We start from the raw sequence: 22975 nt of genomic DNA, 5'->3' as shown, positions 1-22975 counted from the left end.
AGGCTTGGAGGCAGAGAGGGGCGGATCCTTGGACTCTCAAGATAGTAGAGCGGGGGTACAAGATCCCCTTTTTACATCCTCCTCCTTTAACATCAACTCCCAGAGACCTCTCTCCATCTTATCAGGGAGAGAAGAAAAGTATTCTTTTCGATCTGTTAGACCAGATGGTCGAAAAAAGAGCGGTGGAACAAGTCTTGGACCTGGAGTCACCGGGCTTCTACAACAGGATTTTCCTAGTGCCCAAGCAGTCGTCAGGTTGGCGCCCGGTCCTGGATGTGAGCAGGCTCAATCTTTTTGTAGAAAAGATCAAATTCAAAATGGAGACGCCTCAGTCGGTTCTGGGAGCCTTGAGACCTGGCGACTGGATGGTGTCTCTGGACCTTGCACAGGACGCGTTACTTTCCACGTCCCCGTCCACCCCTCTTTCAAGGAAGTACCTGAGATTCGTCTTAGACAACAGGGTTTGGCAATTCAGAGCCCTTTGTTTCGGTCCTCCAGCACGGCCCCAATGGTTTTCACAATGATAATGAGGAATGTAGCGAAGTGGCTCCATTCGTCAGGGATCAGGATATCCCTATACCTCGACGATTGGCTGATCAGAGCGTCGTCGAGGCAGAAGTGTCTGAAGGACCTTCAGTTTACGTTAGCCCTAGCAAAGTCTCTGGGTCTTTTGGTCAACTCCGAAAAGTCGCATCTGACCCCGACACAGTCCATCGTGTATCTGGGGATTCAGATGGATTCAGTGGCTTTTCGGGCGTTTCCATCCCAGGAACGTCAGCGACTGGGGTTAGAGAAAGTCGCAGCCTTCCTAGAGAGAGAAGCTTGTTCGGTGAGGGAGTGGATGAGTCTGCTGGGCACCATTTCCTCGCTAGAAAAGTTTGTCTCGCTGGAAGACTGCACCTCAGGCCTCTTCAATTTTTCCTTGCGGAAGAATGGACGTCGAAAGAGGACCTGAATGCGATCCTAAGGATCTCCAACAAGGTAAAAGTCCATTTAAGATGGTGGCTCGACCCTCAGAAGTTACGAGAGGGCTTCTCCTTAAATCTTCTGAGCCCCGACCTAGTGTTGTTCTCAGACGCTTCCATTTCCGGTTGGGGAGCAACACTAGGGGGGGAGGAAGTGTCAGGCTCCTGGAGAGGGGAACAGGTAGCCTGGCACATCAATGTAAAGGAACTGGCAGCGATATTCCTGTCGCTGCAGTTCTTCGAAGACAAACTGTCAAGCAAGGTTGTTCAAGTCAACTCAGACAGTACCACAGCCCTTGCGTACCTAAAGAATCAGGGAGGAACTCACTCCAGATCCCTTTTTCTCCTGGCGAAGGAAGTTCTGCTATGGGCAGACGCAAGGCGCATCAAGATCCTGACAAGATTCGTGGCAGGGGTTCAGAATGTCAGGGCGGACCTTCTCAGTCGACGAAATCAGATTCTACCAAACAGAATGGACCTTGCACCAGGAAGTCTGTCAAACAGTTATGGAGATTGTGGGGACGTCCTCTAGTAGACCTGTTCGCTACATCAAGGATGAAGAGGCTCCCTCTGTATTGCTCCCCGGTTCTGGATCCAGGGGCAATTGCAGTGGACGCGTTGCTCTGGAACTGGACAGACCTGGATCTTTACGCCTTCCTTTCCCCCATTCAAGATCATGGGGACGTAATGAGGAAGTTCGCAGCTTCAGAAGGGACAAGGTTGACTCTGATTGCCCCAATGTGGCCAGCAAGAGAGTGGTTCACAGAGGTCATGACATTCCTTGTGGACTTCCCAAGAACGTTGCCCTGGAGGAGAGATCTACTCAGACAGCCTCACTTCAAAAGGTTTCACCAAAACCTCTCCGCTCTGGCTCTGACTGCGTTCAGACTATCGAAAAGTTGGCCAGAGCGAGAGGCTTTTCAAAGGCAGCTGCGAGAGCAATCGCTAATGCTCGAAGAGCCTCTTCAAGAGCTGTCTACCAGTCTAAGTGGTCCTCCTTCAGGGCATGGTGCAAAAAGGAAGGAATTTCCTCTTCCACGACCTCTGTGAATCAGATAGCAGATTTCTTACTCTATCTAAGAAATGTGCAGAAATTGGCAGTTCCTACAATCAAGGGTTATAGGAGTATGTTGTCTGCCGTTTTTCGCCACAGAGGACTGGACCTCTCCGACAATAAGGATCTGCACGATCTCTTAAGGTCGTTCGAAACCACCAAGATTCCAACGGCAAGACCGCCCTCATGGAATCTAGATGTGGTTTTGAAACATCTGATGCTAAGTCCCTTTGAGCCTCTCCATGAAGCTTCTCTAAGGGACTTGACGAGAAAAACGCTTTTCCTAGCTTCTCTGGCGACGGCGAAGAGAGTTAGTGAAATCCAAGCGTTCAGTAGCCTAGTGGGCTTCAAGGGAGACAACGCTGTCTGCTCGTTGAACCCATCTTTCTTGGCTAAGAACGAGAACCCGTCTAATCCTTGGCCAAAGAGCTTTGAAATCAAAGGAATATCGAGTCTCGTGGGTCAAGAACCAGAGAGAGCCCTGTGCCCTGTCAGGGCTCTCAAGTTCTATGTGAATAGGACTAAAGAGATAAGAGGTCCCTCAGGTAATCTCTGGTGCTCGGTGAAGAGACCAGATTTGCCGTTGTCGAAGAATGCTGTTGCTTTCTTCTTGAGGGACGTCATTAAAGAGGCTCATTCATCTTGCCAGAAGACTGATATGAGCCTCTTTAAAGTGAAAGCTCACGAGGTCAGAGCCGTAGCTACTTCTCTTGCCTTCCAAAGGAATATGTCTATCAAAGATATTCTTGATAGCACCTTCTGGAGGAGCAATTCCGTATTCGCCTCACATTACCTCCGGGATGTGAGAACGATTTACGAGAACTGTAGTTCTTTGGGGCCTTACATTTCGGCAGACACAGTTTTGGGGGCTGAAGGTAGCTCTCTCCCTATCCCTTAGCTTAGTTAGGTTAGTTTTATTGTGTTTTTGGTTGATGGTGAGATCTTCTGTGGAAATCTCCCATTCCTTAGTGTTAATGTCAGGGGTTTTTTGGTTAGTTGGTCAGGTGGTGGTCGGTTGCTGTGTTACTGCCATATGTTTGGCTAGATGATCTTGTCACATTGTGGTCACGTCCCCGTTGACAGAGCATCCAGAGTGCACCAGCACTACAGGTTCAAACCTGGCTGGCAACTCTGATAAAAGCATAAGCAGGCTTTAAGTGACAGTAATCACAGAGTCTACTTTGCTATCAGGTAAGGAACCAATAAGTTAATCTTTTATTTAATTTAAGTTTCCTAAAAATCCTAGTCTGTCTCTACCCACCATCCGAAGGTGGGATTCAGCTATATATATATCTGACAGGTAAGTTTCATGAACAAAATGTTATTGTTATAATACAATTAAGTTTGTTCATACTTACCTGGCAGATATATATAATTAGAATGCCCACCCTCCTCCCCTCAGGAGACAAGGGTAATGAATAAATATGAATAGAAAATGGGAATGGTTCCTGATATCCGCCTCCCAGCGGCGGGAATGGGTACTACCACCTGGCCGCCCCACTACGTGTGCCGCGAGTTTTGAAATTCTGTCGGACGTCAGAAATACAGCTATATATATATCTGCCAGGTAAGTATGAACAAACTTAATTGTATTATAACAATAACATTTTTTTCTAGTCTGCAGTTACTGAAGAAGAAGTGATTGCTCAGTGCCAAGCAGCCATCTCATGTGGAATCGATTTGGTGAACAAGAGTTATGAGCGTCATGAAATTCAGGATTCTGAATCTGAAGATGAAGATGGTCATGAGAGGTAATGTTAGATAAAACTGGGGAAACTGGAACTATGTATTAATCTAGAGATTTTTTTTCCACAAATTTGATATGGAATGACTTGAACAGTTTTCCTAAAGACACTTCATTTTCCTTGTGTGGTATTGAGTTTAGCTACATCCCAGTATGTGCTAAAGAAGCTTTTTGTTACTTTTATCATTAGTATGGAAAAGCTCTGAAAGTAAAAATTTCTTATGGCGTGTAGAGCATCAGTCAACAACTGAACTGAGTCACCCCTACCTAGTCACTTTGGCATGACATGGCAAGATGCATTGGTTAGACTTCTGGATCAAATATTTTTTATCAACTTTCAGGCAGTTGCACCTTACATGAAATACAAAATGTTTATGTGAGTGTGTGTTTATGTGTGTGTGTGTGTGTGTGTGTGTGTGTGGTGTGTGAGAACTGTCGGACCAGGTTAGGTTGTCACTCTTGTCAGTCTTATTCATATGACCACAATCCCATTTCCCTATGGGGTCGGCTGTTCTGATCTTTATTCTTTGCAGAATTCTGTTGTGGTCATGTGAATTGTATCATTCCCCAATATTCTTCTCATTGTTGTACTTTCATACTTGGAGTACAACGAATGACTGCATTAATATTGCTCAATGTAATTCATTCTCCACCTTTTAGTTATTCTGGGTAGCTTCTCTTTCGTATAGTAATATAAATTATTTTTCCCACCAGTCTTGGACCTTCATGCAATACTAGTAAAACCAGTAAATATACAAATGCGGCCTAGTCTGTGTCTGCCTCTTGTTTCCCTTGAGATACCTGTTTTATCCACCATTAGCCTTCCATCCATCAGGAACCTTCAATTCAAGTCCAGTGCCTAAGTAGCTACTCCGACTTACATTAAGTGATAGGTGTATGTGGAAAAAATTGTATTTTGTGTAAACTGAAATTAATTTTTCATGTAAGAAAGACAGGGCCTCCTCCGAATCCCTCCAAGCTACAGTTGGTTACAGGAATTAACATTTACATTACGAGATGTGTGTAAAAGGAGACTCCTATTTCACTTCTGGTCCTGCCTGAAGATGGCTGCTGTTGCAGTGAGAGGTTCATGTTAAGGAATGGGATTGTATGTCAAAAAATGAGTTGTTCAAATGCGAACGAACCCTCGGTCTTAACAATAGAATCATTTCTAGCGCCTAGTTGGATCCGGTAAAAAAGTAGATGAAAGCAAGGAATCTTGTGGTATCTGACAACGCATATGTAGATCTGGTGAAGAGTGGTCAAATGCCGAACATCTACGCCAATCTTTTCTTTACCGCCTTGGGATGAGAGTGGGTTTTTTCCTCTCTTGGCCTTTTCCTGGTTTTTGCCTGTTTCGTTCCTTTTGTGTGTTTGTGTGTGTTTTTGCCTAATATTATGGCTGCTTCTGCTCCTACTCGACGTCAGCATTGGTGCCCCGGAATTCCTGGATTTCCGTGTTCTCATTTCTTGGCTTCGTCAGCGACGGACCCTCACATCACTTGCAGTAGGTGCCGTTCCAATTTTTGTACGGAATGCCGGGCATGGCCTTTGGAGCAGTGGAGGAAGTTCTATGGTAAGAGGGAACATCGGAAAGTCTCCACTCTTCCTTCTTGGGAGGGCTTTACTCCTATTCCCAATGTTTCGTCTTCCGCAGTAGTCAACCCCCATAGTAGCCTTGCCCCTGCTTCTCCTTCCTTTTCTTCCATTGATTCGTCAATGGAAGTATTGGGAGGTCGCCAGGGTATTATTTGTAATGTAGCCCCCTCTTCTTTGGGAGTTTTTTTCGGTTTCCGAGAAGGGTGAGGTTTTTTCACCATTCTCTTCTCTTCCAGAGTCAGAGGCGTCCAAAATGGCGGCGATTTGGAAGACGCTTGGGCTAGGGGGTACCCCGTCCTTAGGTGGGTTGCTAGCACAATTGAGGAGGCTCGCACCCCCCCTCCCCAGTCCAGCCAGGCCATCCCCCCCCTTCAGGCCTTGTCTCCACAGGAGGGAGCAGTCGGCCATGTTGTATTGCTCTGCCGGCTGCCGCCGCCTTGTCTCGGAGTGATGCTGTGGCGTCAGCCCCGTTGTTGTCATCACGGGGCCCATCTTTGTGTATTCCTCCGCCAGTGGCGTCTCTTTCCCCGTTACTCAGAGGGAAGGTTGTGACGTCACCGCCGCTTGTGATGTCACTCTCATCGATGACGTATCTTCCAGTCTCCTCCGAGCCACCTCTCTTTAGACGTGACGTCATCTCTGCCGCCCAGTTCGAAACATCTCCATCCCTTGTCTTCAGAGCCTTCTCTGGCACATCAGTCTGAGCTCATATGCCAGGCAGTGCTTCAGAGGCTGGACTCTGTTTTAGATGTGAAGTTGGGTGCCTTATCGGTTGGGAGGACTGGTAGGAAATGTGTTACTTCGTCCCGCCTTCCGTGAAGAGTGCGCATAAGAAGCTGGTGCTGTCTCCCTCTCCCTCTTCCCCCTCTACGCCTCGTTGGCATGTTAGGCATTGGAAGGCTAAGGACCTTGCCCTTCCTTCGCCGCTGAGGGAGAAACAGCACGGACGTGTTCCCGAGAGTGCTGTGGTTTCAGGCAGTGTTAGTGATGTATGTTCTGCAGGGGTTGCTTCGCCGCCGAACCTCGTACGTGCAACACACCCCCCCCCCCCACCCCGTCCTTGCACATCGCGAGCGTGTGGCAACCTCCCCCGTCCGTGCACGTGATGGTAGTGCCCCTTCTCCCAGGCCTATTCGTCGCTGTAAAGACCTGAAGGCGCCTGTCAAGAGGTCGAAAGAAGTGAGCACGGAGGTGGTGCAGCCGGAGTGTTTGCTTGCTTCCAAGTCTTCCACTATAAGGGATTCTCCGTCAATCTCGAGTGCTCGAGTTTCCCCCCATCTCACGTACGTACGGCTGCCACGCCCGAGTCCGTTCATGGCCGTCTGGAGTCACCTGTTGAGGTAAGTGATGTGCCTAATGTTTCAGTGGGTCCGTCTCGGAGGTTGACACTTGGACCCAGCCCAGATAGGCTAGTAGAGATTTCAGAGTGTTTGCCTACTAACCCTTCTGTGAATTTTGGTGAAGAAAACACGTTAGAGGAAGCTACACATCCTTCTCGTCGTCGGTCGCCGGTGCCAGAGCAGGAAGAAGGGGGGACACAGGAGTTTCTGTCTTCCTTTTCGGAGGTTGTTGATCTCATTCATGGGTTCAACAATCTGGAAAGTAGGACTCAGGCTCGGTCGTCCTATACTTCTTGCTTGGAAGCCTTGTTGGGAGCTGCTCAGGACCCCAAATCGTCTCTCCAGCTGCCTTTGTCAGGGCACGTTCAGTCGGTCTTGCAGAAGGTTAACGCCTCTGTTTCTGACTGGGACGGTTCACTTTGCTGTAGAGGCTCTACCAAACTCCTACCCCCACCTCTCACAAGACATAAGAAGTACTATGCTACGAGCTCTGTAATTTTGTTGTCACGCCACCTTAACCCAGACGTCATTCGCCTGAAGCCGGGTTTGACTTTGGAACAGGTGAGGTCAGTGGCTTCGTCCTTATCTCCGCAAGACCCCTTAGCCTTGGAATCTACGGCGGCCTCCATGTTGCAGACGGTTTCTTGGCTGGACCTCTGGTCTATGGTGATTGCCAAGATAGCTTCTGACAGGTCCCCTGATGGGTTGGTGAGTGCCGCCTCATTTGCCAGTCTTTTGCAATCCGGGGGCAAGGCGTTTTCTTATTTGGCTCACTTCAGTGCCAATTTATGGGCTAATCTTCTTCTGGTTAGGAGGGAGGCGGCTTTGTCTAGGGTGAAGAGGTCGCTCGACACCAAGTCTTGCTGGCCTTGAGGAACGGTGACCTGTTAGAATCGCAATTTTTGTTTCCACGGACCGAACTTGACAATGCGATAGACCGACGTCGGGCTGACACCAAGGACCGTCTGGTGCACCAGGCTGTGTCTAAATCAGAGTCCCGCCCTCAGAGACGTTTGGCCCCCCCTTCCTCCCCCGGTGCAGCAGCAATCGAGGAGATCGTCCCCTGGTAGGCCATCGAGGACCTCGAGTTTGACAGGGCCTTCCCGTTCGTCACAGCCCAAGTCTCAGGATCAACGCCCCTTTTGCTCTCGTTCCTTTAAACCAAGAAGAGGCCCTAGGAGCAGAGGCCAAGGGGGCTGTCGGTAGGTTGGGCGCCTCTCCCTCTCCTGCGCCACGGGTGGGGGGGTGCCTGGCTGGCCATTGGCCCAAGTGGCAGTGTTACGGGGCAGAGAAGTGGGTGGTAGATGTCCTTTGGGTGGGATACCTGTTGCCATTCGACTTCTCTCATCCTCTGTCGGACAAGTCGCAGCTCAGGATGACGTATCCACCAGATTCTCTGAAGTTCTTGGCTCTTCAGGAGGAGGTGCGGAAGATGCTGGACAAGGATGCCATAGCGGAAGTAGTGCATCCGTCCCTGGGGTTTTACAGTCACATCTTCTTGGTGCCCAAGGCATTGGGAGGATGGAGGCCTGTGATCGACTTATCCACCTTGAATCGCTTCATCAGAAAGACACGGTTCAAGATGGAGACCCCGCGCTCTGTGTTGGCAGCCATGAGGGAAGGCGACTTCATGCTGTCGATAGACTTGAAGGACGCATACTTCCAAATCCCTGTTCATCCCACGTCCAGGAAGTTCCTTCACTTCTCTCTGGTGGGCAAGATCTTGGAGTTCAAAGTCTTGTGCTTCGGGTTGACCACAGCCCCTCAAGTGTTCACAAGGGTCTTCTCTCTCGTGTCAAGTTGGGCCCATGCTCAGGGGATCCGTTTGCTGAGGTACCTCGATAATTGGTTGGTCTTGGCAGTTTCCAGGGAAAAGCTGCTGCAAGACAGGGATCGTCTTCTTCGGTTCTGCCTGGACCTGGGCATTTTAGTCAACCAGGAAAAGTCGAACCTCGTACCCACTCAAAGGATTCTCTACCTGGGCATGGTCATCGATACGACAGTGGCGAGAGTTTTCCCGTTGGATCAGAGATTGGAGAAGTTGCGGGCTATGGCGCGCAACTTCCTCTCAAAGTCGCATCAGTCAGCACATCAGTGGCAGGTTCTTCTGGGAGTGCTATCTTCCCTGGAGAAGCTGGTCCCTCATGGGCATCTTCATCTTCGGTCTCTGCAATGGAGACTGGGGGAATTCTGGTCTCTGGCTGGGGACTCTCCCCTGTTTATGGTCCCACTGTCTTTGAATCTATTGAAGGTCGTCCCTCTGCGCTCTCTCCCTCCGGACTTCCTTCTGTTCTCGGACGCCTCCCTCGCAGGTTGGGGCGCGCACTTAGGTGGCCATATTGCTTCAGGCGTTTGGGGTTTAGAAGACAAGCAGCAACATATCAACGTCTTGGAGTTGAAGGCGGCTTTCCTGGGTCTGAAGGAGTTTCGGGCGATGGTAGAGGGTCACTCTGTCATTCTCATGTCGGACAACACCACAGTGGTAGCCTACGCGAACAAACAGGGAGGCCTAGTTTCTCAGCAGCTTCATGCCTTGACCGTCGAGCTTCACCAGTGGGCAATCAGCAATTCGGTAGAGCTTTCAGCCAGGTATATCCCAGGGAAACGGAACGTGGTCGCAGACAAACTCAGTCGCCGGGATCAGATCTTAGGCACAGAGTGTTCCCTTCATCAAGTGGTGGCGGACAGGCTTTTTCAGATCTGGAGGAGACCCATGCTGGACCTTTTCGTGACACGTTACAACAGGAAGCTGGAAAGTGTTCTGTTCAGTGGTCCCAGATCCCTTAGCATTGGCAGAAGATGCATTCCAACATCCCTGGGACAACCTGGAGGTGTATGCCTTCCCTCCGTTTTGTTTGATCCGTCAGGTTCTGAACAGGCTGTTGGGTTCGCAGGGTCTTAGAATGACTCTGGTGGCCCCTCTGTGGCCTCAGGCGGAATGGTTTCCAGGTCTGCTATCGTTGTTGTCGGAGATTCCGAGGGAGATTCCGCCTTGGCGGCATCTCCTGTGTCAGCCCCATGCAGAAAGGTTCCACCAGTCAGTAGAATCCCTGTCTCTTCATGGTTGGAGGCTATCAACTATCTCCTCCAAAAGAGAGGCTTTACTCAGAAGTCAGCTGGGCACATGTCCAGTAGTCTTAGGAAGTCAACCTCCGCGGTTTACCAAGGCAAATGGGCGATCTACTGTGATTGGTGTCGTAAACGGGGTTTTTTCTCCACTCGCGACCTCTATTCAGCGAATAGCAGACTTTTTAACCTTCCTCAGAGACGAGAAACGTTTGTCTGTGTCTGCTATTAGAGGCTACAGGGCGTCTCTGAGTTTGGTGTTACGCCAGAAAGATATCGACTTCTCCTCTTCCTGGGAACTTTCCCTGCTAGTTAAGGGGTTTGAGCAGTCGTCTTCTCCTAGAAAGCTCAAGCCCCCAACGTGGGATGTTTCCTTGGTGCTTAAGAGCTTGACTAAGAGCCCATATGAGACCTTGCGCCCCTCGTCTGATAGGAACCTGACGCTTAAGATAGTTTTCCTTTTGACTTTGGCATCTCCAAAAGGGTAGGAGAGCTCCACGGTCTTGAGTTATGAGGTGAAGCACACCAGGGGTTGGAAGTCAGTGTCCTTCGAATTTATTCCGGAGTTCGTGGCCAAGACCCAAAATCCCTCGGTGCATGATGACAGGTTCGCTTCGTTCTCCATTCCCTCACGGACTGACTTTGTGGGTGGTGATGCTCAAGAGCTTTTGTTGTGCCCTGTCCGGGCCCTGCGTTACCATCTTAAAAGGACTCGGCACCTTAGACCAGGCTGCCGCAGGCTCTTTGTCAGTACAGGCCGTACGAAGAAAGAGGTGTCTAAGAATACTATCTCTTTTTGGATACGGGAAGTCATCAGACAGGCATACTTGACTCTTGATGATTCCATCGCCATGTCTGTGCAGGGTAGAGCACATGACGTTAGGGGTATTGGTCCCTCTCTGGCTTTCAAAAAGAACTTGGCTGTACATAGAGTGCTGAGCGCTGGTACTTGGTTACGCCAGTCCACGTTCACCTCTTTCTATCTTAAGGATGTTGCCCATAGATCTATGGACACATTTTCCCTGGGTCCTGTGGTGGCTGCCCAACAGGTTGTGTAACTCATAGTTGCCCTTAACGGGGCACCTTTGTATCTTACCTAAGATGATTGTGTTGATGAGAGAATGAGTGAGTTGGGTGGCCTCTTTCTTTCTCTTGTACCTTTCCTTCTTCCTTCGGGCGGTTTAAGGAACTGACATGTCATTTACTGGACTGGTCTGATACAGGTGAGTGAGGTAGTCATGCTGGTAGTGTGGTCGTGCAGTATTCAGTATCTTACCCACTATTTAGTAGCATAGGCTTTGCTCCTGGGCAAGGAGTCAGGAGTACTACAAACCCTAGTGCCCTGGTTTGTTTTTTGGACAGACAGTTTTTCTTTGGTTCCCTATACAATGGTTATCCCATATATCATTGTATGTCTCTCAGGTTCTGAGTGGTTAGATTTTAGTGTATCTAGCTTCTCAACGGGCTTCAGTCCCTCTCTAAGAACTATTTCTATTGAGAGCTGGACTGTCGGGTAGGCCCTCAGCCGGTCTAGGATGTCTTATACCTCCCTCCAAGTATGAATCTATCCTATTGTTAGGACCGAGGGTTTGTTCGCGTATGAACAAATGACAAATTTTCTAAGACAATTTGTATTTTTCATAGCTATAAACCTGAGGTCTTAACGCTATACTGCCCACCTCTAGCCACCCCTCTTTTTGTTAAGTCATCCTGAGTTGGGAAAGACTGGCGTAGATGTTCGGCGTTTGACCACTCTTCACCCGATCTACGCATGCGTTGCCAGATACCACAAGATTCCTTGCTTTCATTTACTTTTTTACCGGATCCAGCTAGGCGCTAGAAATTATCCTATTGTTAAGACCTCAGGTTTGTAGCTATGAAAAATACAAATTGTCTTAGAAAATTTGTCATTTTGAGTATAAAGATTAAATAGTTCTTCTGAACAGTGGAATTCCATCAGAATAACCAAATGATGTTTATTATGAATCCACAGTACTACTATTTCTGAATTCTTTAAGATAAAACATTTAACAAACTATCCTTTGTTAAGTAGTACCTAACTGGATTTTTACCGGAACTATAACTTTTGGTGTCTTCTGCTGGTAGGTTTACACAGAAACACCTATTATGTCTGTAAGTACCAAGGACACTGATCACTTGCGATTGGCAGCTGCATGTACTATAAGTATTTTTGTATATGTTTGATTTTACCTTTTTATTTTTTCAGGAAAACGAAATTTTTGTATACTTTTGGTTTAGAAAACAAATCAATAGAGAATAGGTACTGAGTCTCTTAATGCTTCTGAAATTATAGTGGGGGTACAGTGTATTTTGTAAAACTCGTGTAAAGTTGCAGATGTGAATACAAATGCCACAAAACTGAGAATGTTTGTAAGTTAGTATTGTATTGAGTGTTATTTCAGTTGTGGAATACTGATGCAATCGTCTATGCTGCTGAGGCAATAGGGGTTTTTCACCTATTTATGAGGATGTTTTGTGCGTGTTTCATTTTCCATAGTGGGGGTGGGAGTGGTGTACAGTTTTAAGAGGTATAAATGCTAATTGACACATTGAAAAGTGAAACATTTATGTATAAGCTTAAAATAATCTTATTTCATGAAACAAGTAGATTATATGGCAATTTTCCATTTTTGCTTTTAGCCCTCTGCCAGTCTATGCAATCATCGACCCATATGAAAGCAGGCCTCTTCCTTATATAATTGGCTCACAGATGTTTATGCAAGACAACAGGATAGGCTTGCATGACCCTTCAAGTGAGGAGAACTCGAAAGCTACTCTTACGCCAGAGGAAACGGACACAGATGAGGATTCTGATTCAGAGTTGAAGAAAAATAAGCCTATTCCTGCTAGTAGTTCAAAGATTGTTGTAAGTCTGGATTTCTTTGGTAATTGGCATTGCGCTAAAATAATTGCATGGACTATAGAAAGCTAAAGAATGATTCTAGATCAAAATCTAAGGTTTTTCCACTGCTAGTCTTTCTGATTCTATGTACAATTCATTCCAGGATGACAGTGATTCTGATATATCAGGTGAAATTTCTGATGTGCCAACAAAGAATCACGTACATAATGATCATGTCCATCGGACCATCTCAAGTGACGAGGAAGATGGTGATGATGACGACGATGATGCTTTTAAGCCATCAACTAAACCTTCCTCAAAGGTTTGTCAAAGTACAGAATATTTTGTCATCTTTTAGCATCTAGCTTTCAACTCAGTTTTAAGAGTGTGTGTGTGTCACAGATAGATCAATAACTTATGCCCAAATATGTTCATTGTAAAAACTTGATGCTGTAGTTTATGTATGTACTTGTACTTACTGCATGATCAGTCAGGTATAGATATGGTTATGCCATAATATGGTAAAAAATTATGAAAATTGTTTTCTGAACATAGGTACATATTTTTACTTGAAGAAATATTAACATAGGAGTTGCTGCATAGTATAGTCCTGCCTGGCAGAGATGATACATAATCCACACGTTATTTACTTTATCTCAATTTATTACTGAAAATTTAAATAATGAGTATCAATTTTCTTAATATTCTAACTGCCTTGAGTTGAAGTAGCAGTAATGTATTGCGTTGTGAGAGACGGAGCCTTATCAGAGCACTTCCTGTATTTGTGATTGTACACCGTCGGTTCCCAATTTTTGTTTTAAATATCATTTAAGAAGCAATAATGAACATCTTGGAATAGCAATTTTTTTTTTTTTGCTAAAGATGGAAATTAAAGTAAATGGAATTAGGATATTTTTTTTCATTTCACTCTTAGGTAAATATTTCTTAGGTGAAGAAATCATCGTACATGCTTTATCTTGACATTTTGTCATAAGATATGTACACTTATTGCGGTTTCCGTAGTTTGAATGTGTGAACGCTCTTAGCAGTTGTGATTTTCTGCTGTTAAAACAAGTGGACTGTGACAGGTTTCTTTTAAACAACTGCATTTCATCAACATGAATTTGATATCAGATTTTTTTAGATATTGTTACCTGAAATATCAGCATAAGCTGTTGTCAACAGGAGACATCTTAATGGATTTTGACATAGCTGTAGTTGTTTTATGCATACTTCTCGTGCTATTTGGGTGGACCAGTAAAATGGTCAAAACCCACCTTTGATACCGCATCATGGTTTTGGAATCTCTGCTTACTGCTGTTGTAGTTTTCATCATATGGAAATTTGTAAGTGGTTCAGAATGCTGTATGTATTAGATTTCCTTGTTCTCCAGAGCTTTTTTTTTGTTTTTTTTTTGTTATGTTAGATTGTTCATCATATATAGTGTACTCCCTAGGGACTATGAAATATTGAGCATTTGAGGGACATGAGATACAAGCATAAATAGATGAATATTGCATGGTCTGGACAAATTTTTTTATGCATACTTATAAGAAATGTAAATGTTGCAGAACAACCTAGAGATTTTACAATCATTACTGCACACTAGAAGAAAATACATACACAGTCTTATTAACACAAAAATATTTTCTTAAATGACTTGTTATAACGACCAGTTTTACAAATCTGCAAATAACATATGAGTAATGAAAATTTAGTGATAATGAGTATTCTTTGGAGTTAACTTTGTATTCAACTTGTATTCAGTTTTAGTCAAGAGAACCCCTTCCATATCACTTTTACCTCTGGGCTAGATTTGAGAAGTTTTGAAATTTGCATAGTTTGCACAAAAGGTTTAATTGTTTATCAGAACATCTTTATATATCTTTTTGTACGCCAGTGTGGAAAACTTATCAATGAGCCTATTTTGAATGTTTCTCTGACATTGTATTTTAGGTAAATTAATATATTTTGTAATTTTGAGAGCAATTTCAGACATGATTGATATCCTGGATCATCTTCAAATGTTGTAAATAATATCAGTGACTAATATGATACATTACAGTATTATCAGAGGCAGTTGATTTTCATTAATGGTGTTTTCTAATGATTTTAACTTCAGGTCACCAGAAATGGACCCAGTCTTACCAACGAATTGAATAATAAATTTAACAGTGCCACAGCAGCAACAGCACCATCTGCATCAAGTAATAGGGGTATAGGTAAGTGTAGTATAACATATCTCAGTTCTGAGTAAAAACCTGTATGATTTTGTGTGTGCTACAGAGCAGTGGTTGGCACAGTTTAGCAGAAATAAAATTAGAAGTTTCTTTTTATTCATGAACTTAATAACTAATTTAAACTGCATGTGGTCGTGTGCATATGATACTTGAAAACCTAAATTATATTTTTTGCTATTTATTTGAATTGACCAAGTTGTTAGTTTATCTTTTTTAATATTGATGAAAAATTATTTCCCAAATCATTATTTTAAAAACTGATATTTTTGTCTGATCATTTACATTTGTGTTTGATTTAGGTTTTGATTCAGAGAGTGACGAAGATGGTGACCTCTTTGGGAGTACAAAGCCCTCAAGGGATCTGTTTGGGGATTCCCAAGCAGTCAAGACAGATAGAAGAGATTCCGGTAGCCACAGATCTAATTCATCTTCTAGTAGGTATTTTTTTTTGTTTATTCAAAGCTAAAAATGGTAAATATTGGAATCAGTGTAAAGAAGATTTTATCTGCTCTTTTTGTGTGTGTTGATGCTTTTTAGCTACAGTATTTATGTATTGTGCACAATAAAACCAAATATTTTTTATTCTTAGGTTGCTTTTCTCAGTCATGTTCAGACCCATAAAAAGAATTATTTGAAGGCTGCCAACTGTAGTGTCAGCAGAAATTTTTGTGATTTATGGAGGTTACTGCACTTGTTTGAATGAGAAGATTTATGTTTTATCTCATTTTGCTATTACGTGCTGTGCAATTTGTTGATTTATAGGTTACCTTCAAGTCCTAAATCACTTTCATTATTCTTTACTGATATTTATAAATTTTCACATTCATATAGATATTTTTTATGATAAAAGAATATTTGTTGAATAGTTTTAACTATGAACTCCTGAATTTCATTCCACTCTTAACAGGTATATCAAGGACAGGTGTTGAAAATGTTAGGGCAATGCCAAATCCAACCAAAGTTAAAATTCCCCAAGCTAAGCGACCATTGCCTCCTAAAAGTGACTTCTTTGCAAGCGAAAGTGATGAAGATGACTTGTTTTCAAGTAAATCTCGATCGTCGTGTAAGTATTGTTTTATTCTCCCACAAACCTGTCACTCTCGTGTAGCATGCATTTGTGGTGTTCAAGTGTCCTAGACACTGCAGTCCTTGACTAACAGATGAAGAGCAAAGGTAGTCTTGCACAGGAATCCAAAGGGTCAAGGAAGTTAAGTGCCTCACCTTTTGTGCACCAAAATTGCTCAGATGGGAATCCACACATTGTAGTATTTATTATTTCTGGACTTTCACCTCTCTTTACTAATCTGTATTCTAGCTGTTAAGTAAACAAATAAGTTTTTTTGACACCTCGCCTTCCCTGGCAACAAGGCTGGTTGTTAATGAAGGAACTATGTATTGTACTGTACTTTTTCTCCCTAATTTTGGAGAGTGATGCTTTCATTTTGCTTCAGGAACTGCCATTCAGTGTTCATATTGCATACAAGCAGTGTTTAAGTACATTTTGCTGGTAATTTATGATATTCTTTGGTTGTAGGAATTAATTATGTAATGAGAGGTTAGCTAATTGATTATTTCATTCTGTAGTCCACATTCAGGTTAAAAGACTGCAGTGTCTGGGTCATTTGAAGTCCATGAATGTGGGTTATGTGAGATTGACATGCCTGTATGAGAAATAAATGTTAAGAAATTTCAATTCTATAAACTGTTTTAGAAAAAAAGATGATGTGGTGTGAATAAGGATGCATGAATGTATATTAGAAGCATTATCCTCAAAACATTTATGATTCATTTCTTTTTACTCATCAAATAATAGCTCGTGTAAGTAACTCAAGTAACAAGCTATTACCCCCAGCCCAAGCTCCAACAAATAAGGGATCTTCAGGTCTGTTTTCTAGTGATGGAGAAGATGAAGATGGAGGACTCTTTGGTGCTCAGACTGCTGTTCCTCATGGTAGAGTGTTAGAATTTACTTGCTTCCAAAACGATGGTGAAAAATGTTATACAGTAATTCTTATCGAAAATTGGAGCATGATAAGATTAGGAAGTTAGACTTCTGAAGATATGTACATTTTGTAACTTAATGTTATGTAGGCCATAATTATTTTTTTTTGTAATAAAACCCAGCTGAATGTAATCCTAGATAATGATGATCTTAAATTTTATTAGGTGATGGGACTCCTGCCGAGGAAACCACCAAAGAAAGTCTTGTATCCAAGTCTTCTAGAAGTAAGGTAGGTTACATTTTTTAAAGTGAAAACATTAGCATTATCATTATCAGTTATATTTATTTCCCTTGTTCAACTATGCTGTATATACATAAAGTATTTTATGTTCTGTTTATTTTGTGACGTTCAAGCGCTATATATTAAGATGATTTCATGTTTGTGTTGAATGTTTCAGGTCCCAGTTGGAGGTGTAAATATATTTGGTTCTGCCATTACATCTGCTCTAAGGAAGCAACAGATGCCAGACACTGATCAGTCTGAAGGTTCAGATTGGGAAGATAATGAAAAAGCACCTCCACCTGTCAAGAAAAAGGAAGTTCCTGACTCTGATAATCTTTTTAGTAAAAAGCAAGATCCTTCACCTGCCAGTCATTCAGTCACACAAGTTACTACAGCTGGGAAAAGTGCTGTGGGACATAACCTTTTCGATGATGACGATGATGATGATCTCTTTGGGGTCACTTCAAAGAGGAATGTAAGCATTTCAAAGCAGAGTCCTTCAACATCAACGGGAGTCGTAGAAAAGAAAACTAAAGAAAAGGGTCCACAAGGAAGTATCACAAATATAAAATCATCGCAGCCAGAAAGCAAAACCTCTTTGGGGTTGTTTTCAGATGATGATGATGATCTGTTTAGCATTCCAGTTGCCAAAGAAAGCAAACCAAGTACAATTCCAGTGAGCTTGCCATATAGTGAATCTCCAAGCTCTCAGAAGCTAGGAGGAACCAAGAATTTGGGAGAAATGCCTTCTGATGTTTCAAAGAAAAACATAACAACCCCAGCCATTAATGTTCCTGTTGAAAAGACACCTCAACCTAGTTCTCTCTTTAGTTCACCTAGTGATGATGATCTTTTCTCCCCTTCCAAAATACCAAAAACAAAGTCTGTCCCGGTTGTTATAACAGAACCTCCACCACTTCCACCAGCCAAGAGTGGAGAATCAGTCAATGATATTTTTGGTTCTCCATCTAGTGATGAAAATCTCTTTGATCCTCCTGCATCTGTAACATCTAAGCCAAAATTGAAATCTGAAAAAATAACAGCTGTTCAGCCTGGAGGAGGTAGTGGTTTAGTAGAGAATGTAAAAGAAAAACCCCCACCCAGTTTGACAAAAAGCCTTTTTAGTTCTCCATCAGATGATGATGATCTTTTTTCAACTGCTCCTGTTGTGGTCAAGACTGCAGTAAGAAAGTCAGATGCCCCGGAGAGTAACTCGGGCTCATTAACGGAAGCTAAAGAAGATAAAATTTCTTCTAATGAAGTGAACAGAATACAAGAAAAGTCAGGTGATAATTACCAGAAGTCCAGTGAAGTTACAGCTTCTAAACAGCTTGGAAGTGTCAATAAAGATACCTCGTTAATCCCACCAAAGTTGGAGTCAAAACCAAAGTTGAATTTATTTGCATCCACTGAAGAGGACGATGAGGATATATTCTTTGGCTTTGATTCTAAAACATCTACTCAGTCAAAAACCACTTCAGTAGTTCAGGGCATAAAAAATGAAAATGAAGGCCTATTTGATTCCCCAGACAGTGATGATGATATTTTTACTACCATTCCTAAAAGTACCAACAAAGATCAAGAAAATTCTAAACCTTTCCATGAAGAGGGGGATAAGGATATACTCAAAAGTGTTGAGTCACAATGCCAAGAAAATACATTATCAGAAACTGAGAAGACATTAATACCACCACCCGTAAATGATAGAGAAAGTCCTCCTCCATTGCCACAAAGTGCTAGTAGCAATCACAGGTTTGAGCAGGTTAACGAAACTATATCAAAAACCAAGGCACAGTGTCCTCAGAAGCCAGAAGAGGATTCAGTTCTAGAAGTGAACAAACAGAAACCACCCAAAGATGAAAATAAAGCTAATCAAGAAACAAGTAAGGAAAACGAGTTGCCAAAGGATGACATTTTTGGACTTGAAGACAGTGATGATGATTATTTATTCAAGAATGCACACATCTCTCCAAAAAAGTCTGTGAGTCTTGTCAATCAAACCAGTCCACCTCCTTTCCCAGAAGAAGCAGAAGTGGTACCAAAGTCCAATCAAAAACCAAATGTAACTGAATCAAAAATCTCTTCTACAAAACCAGAGCAGACTCAGGAGAAAATAGTGTCAGATGGTACAAGAGATGTGAAACCTCCAAAAGAACTGAATGGAAATTCAGTAGAAAAGATAGCTGAAAAGGATGTAAATGAAGATAAAGAAACAGAGATTTTAGCAGAAGAAAAACCTAAGAAGAAACCCCCAGTTGGAGGTGTGTCTTTATTTGGTGGAGGAGGATTGGGTGGCAGTGAGTTATTTGCAAAGGTAAAGCAGAGGAAAAGTATGTTAGCAGCATCCGATAGTGATGAAGAGGAAGTAGACAATACTCCCTCATTGCCAGGCTCAAAATTGAAAGAAGAAAATGTTAGCAATAGTGGATCCTCGGCATCTACAAGTGAAACATTTTCGCCTGTTAGTCCTTTATCTCCTGTGATGCCAAACGCTCTTCCTGTAAATAATACAGATTGTGAAGCAGGTGTAAGCTTTGAAGACCCTATTACAAGTAACACAGTACTTCAAAGTATAAATAAGGTATGGTTAATCAGTTTGTTTTTATGTCCAGGTTATACAGTTAATGATTCCAGTAATTTTTTTTATTTCTAACCATTAATTCCATTTCTCTTGAATTTTTATATATTGTACAAGCTAGAAAAACGAAAAGAGGTCTTAGTTTTGGTGTTATTTATGTTAGAATGAATGTTGTAGACTATAGATACTATAAGGTTATGTAAGTTTCAGGTCATTATTGCGAACATGAAACAGTGCTCAGATTGAAGGTAGGTTCGGTTAAGACTGTCTAGTAAATTCTCCTGTATCCAAGTTGAGATTAAATGTCACTTGAATTAAGAATGGATTTTGTATCAACTTCAGAAATGGTAATACAGTAGTTCATATAAGAAGTGAATTCAGCTTGTTAAAACACAATTTCATGATTTTTTCATGAATATGTAGAGGAAGTATTGGCAAAAAATTTCCAATGAAGTGAGGACATTTCATCTTATTAAACTGCTGTTTTCCTGAATTCAATGTGCAAGGATGATGATTGTGTTTATTTTTCCTTACAGACCCGAGCTAAAGGGAATAAACAAAGAAGACCACCAAGTCGAGCACACAGGAAGGGTGTAAACACAAATGTAAAGTCAGTCATTGCCTCAGTGCCTCCAGTTGATGTCCATTCGGGCCTAGTCAATAATGTGGAAAAATATAAAAGCTCAGAGACTAAGAATGAAACTGCATCAAAACCTGCTATTACCAGTAAAGAAAATAAAGTAGTAGATTCTATAGAAACAGTTAGTGGTGTTGTGGAGAAAAATAAAATTAAAAGAAACACTGAGAAAAATGAGGACACTTCAAGACCAAGCACAACTCATCCCTTAAAAAACACAAATGCTCTTGGAGGTATAGTTGAGGATGATGATGACCTTTTTAGCAATCCAAAGACAAAGTCCTCTGCCAGAGGGAAAAAATCAAACCCACCTCATACCTCATCCCTCTTCGGAGAAAGTAATAGTGACGATGACGAAGACCTGTTTGGGGCATCTAAATCGAGGAGCGCCTCTAGTGCAAGTGCAAAAGTTAAAGCCTCTCAGAGTGATGTCATAAGTGGTACAGCCAAACCATCTGCCCAGGCATTGTTTGGTGATGATGATGATGGTAAGTTATAGTGCAATCAGTAGTGTGAGCAACAATAATGTATATCAGCTTTCATTTCTGTTTTCAAGAAAGTCAAGAATTTAGGAGCCATATTTTGAAATGTTTTTACAGATGTTTTTCATTCATTTGATTATGACAAAGCCTAGGATTTTATTAGATTTCAGCACTGTTTGTGGTGTATGTTTTGAAAGCTCCTAGAGCTGCCATGACAGAGTGCAAAGCTAAAGTAATTTCTTATTTCAAAGTTGTATATGCCCTGTAGAACATTACTTAATGGGTTTGGTTCAAGTAGCACAAATGTTTAGATCACATGAATTATTGCTGTAAGGACAATACGTATCTTTTAACTGGGAAAGTTCATAGAATAGTCATGCCAAGCATACTGTTAAAAATTGTTTTGGGCATTATTAATAAAAAAAAAATTACAATTGTCATGTGTACTTGTTATAATGCTAATTCTTTTTTGCTATTTTCATGAATACAACAGATAATAAAATCACCTCTGAATGATTAATTCTTCAAGCAGATGAAGAGACTATTTTAAAACTTCTGAGACAGAAATGAAAGATTATTCTTCCTATTTTCTCAGCAGCTGGAAAAAGGATAACATAAATCAATAAAAAATATTCAGATTTCTACCTGAGGGCATTTCATAATCAGACAGTCTTTTTGTTGATTTACTACTACATAGTATTGAAAGTGTTTATTAAAAGAGTAAAGTAATATACTACTGAATAATTAAACTAAACTCTGTATACAATGATTCATTGTTTCAGATGACATCTTCAGTTCATCAGGTGTCGACACAAAGCCGCCTTCTAATTTGCAGAAAACAGCATCGGTAGTGAAGCCAAGGAGTACCTTAAAGCCGTCCAGTGAACCTTTTGAGGATCCTCTTCTGGGGAATTTGAAATAATCCTTTCATACTTTCCCCTCCCGAGGTATCTTCCATGTTAGACTGAAAAGGTGCTAATCAGTTTTCTCTGCTCTCAAAATAATATATTGTTACCTTTCATAGGAACAAAACAGCAGGCTTGTTTTGTTTGAAGACTGTTATTAAGGAATTTAAGTGTTATCAGATTTATTTGTTGGTTTGCAAAGGATTTTGTGATTTAAAAAAATGTTACTACAATCACAGTACTATATAAATTTACTATGTGATTCTTTGCAGCACACTGTATTGTATAGCTGATTAATTATAGCAGTTCCTAATTTTTTTGTTTACAATATTTTTTGAAGGTAGGTCTCTTAATCTTGTTAATATAGACTATGGTTTCAGATCCATATTGATCTGGTTTTATAAGAAGAAAATAACTTGGCTTATCCCCATGTGTATAATGACACTGTCGGCTTGTATCTACAATATTTAACTTATAAATAACAACACAGTACTTTGGTATCAGCTAGCGAAACTTGTTGATTAAGTTGAGTAAACAAAAGTTACCCCAAGGGGCCATGTCTCTTCCTGCAGGCTGGAGTTTGAAAATTTAGTTCATTACAAAGAGTTTTGTATATCTGAAGATTTTGCAGAGAAACCTCTTTTTTTTCTTTCTTTACTTTTATTATTCTTTCTTCTTGGTCTGATGAAGGGTGAATTGCACCCATTATAGCATTCCAGTGTTGTGTGTTGAAGATGAAATGGAAATTTACATAATAGTGAACAGCCTTATTTTTTCTATATTAAGAAAAGAATTCTTAGCCTCAATCATGTATTTGAGGGACAATGGTGTTGAGAAAAGTATTTTCCCAACTAATCATTAACCTTGATATGTACAGATTCATTATCCAGTCTTATGAGATTCAATATGTAACTTTAGTGATCAGATCAAACTAAATTATATTTTAATAAGACTTTCTGTCGTGTGAGTGTGTGTGTATGTGTCTTATGCAGACCTTTCCATTTTGTTTTGTTTGAAAAATAAATATTTTGCAATTACAACTTTAGACTTTAAACAAGTCTTGTCAGTAACTTAAGTTTGTTGTTTGTTCCTACATGAATACAACCACTGCCTTAGACAAAAGCTTGATCAGTCATTGAACTGGGTAACAAAATAGTTAATTGCTGGAGATGGGAGCATACCACAATTGATGGGGTTATACCCCTCACGCATTCAACCTTGCTATTCCCTTTTTCTTTGGTCACCAGATAGAGAAGACATACCTCCCCTCTACTCTG

General features: G+C 42.0%; 1 protein-coding gene across 2 annotated transcripts in view; it reads left to right on the top strand.

Annotated features, from left to right (window-relative positions):
- Positions 1–22738, top strand: part of LOC135212458 (WASH complex subunit 2-like) — a 35529-nt gene extending 12791 nt beyond the window's left edge. The window contains exons 4-14 of one of the 2 annotated variants that reach the window (XM_064245862.1): positions 3637–3770; positions 12430–12655; positions 12795–12953; positions 14754–14853; positions 15171–15305; positions 15779–15934; positions 16685–16822; positions 17038–17102; positions 17272–19677; positions 20211–20799; positions 21576–22738. In XM_064245862.1, coding sequence (XP_064101932.1) covers positions 3637–3770; positions 12430–12655; positions 12795–12953; positions 14754–14853; positions 15171–15305; positions 15779–15934; positions 16685–16822; positions 17038–17102; positions 17272–19677; positions 20211–20799; positions 21576–21715 — 4248 coding nt within the window. In that variant the 3' untranslated portion in view covers positions 21716–22738. Of the gene's footprint in view, positions 1–3636; positions 3771–12429; positions 12656–12794; positions 12954–13659; positions 13978–14753; positions 14854–15170; positions 15306–15778; positions 15935–16684; positions 16823–17037; positions 17103–17271; positions 19678–20210; positions 20800–21575 lie in introns of those variants that run through there. The other variant, XM_064245863.1, reaches the window with a different exon arrangement.
- Positions 22739–22975: the final 237 nt, after the last annotated feature.

The sequence above is a fragment of the Macrobrachium nipponense genome, chromosome 41 (genome assembly GCF_015104395.2).
Source record: "Macrobrachium nipponense isolate FS-2020 chromosome 41, ASM1510439v2, whole genome shotgun sequence".
In the NCBI taxonomy this organism is placed as follows: domain Eukaryota; kingdom Metazoa; phylum Arthropoda; class Malacostraca; order Decapoda; family Palaemonidae; genus Macrobrachium; species Macrobrachium nipponense.
The sequence above is the reverse complement of the archived record's forward strand: the minus strand, read 5'-3'. Positions and strand labels throughout refer to the sequence as shown.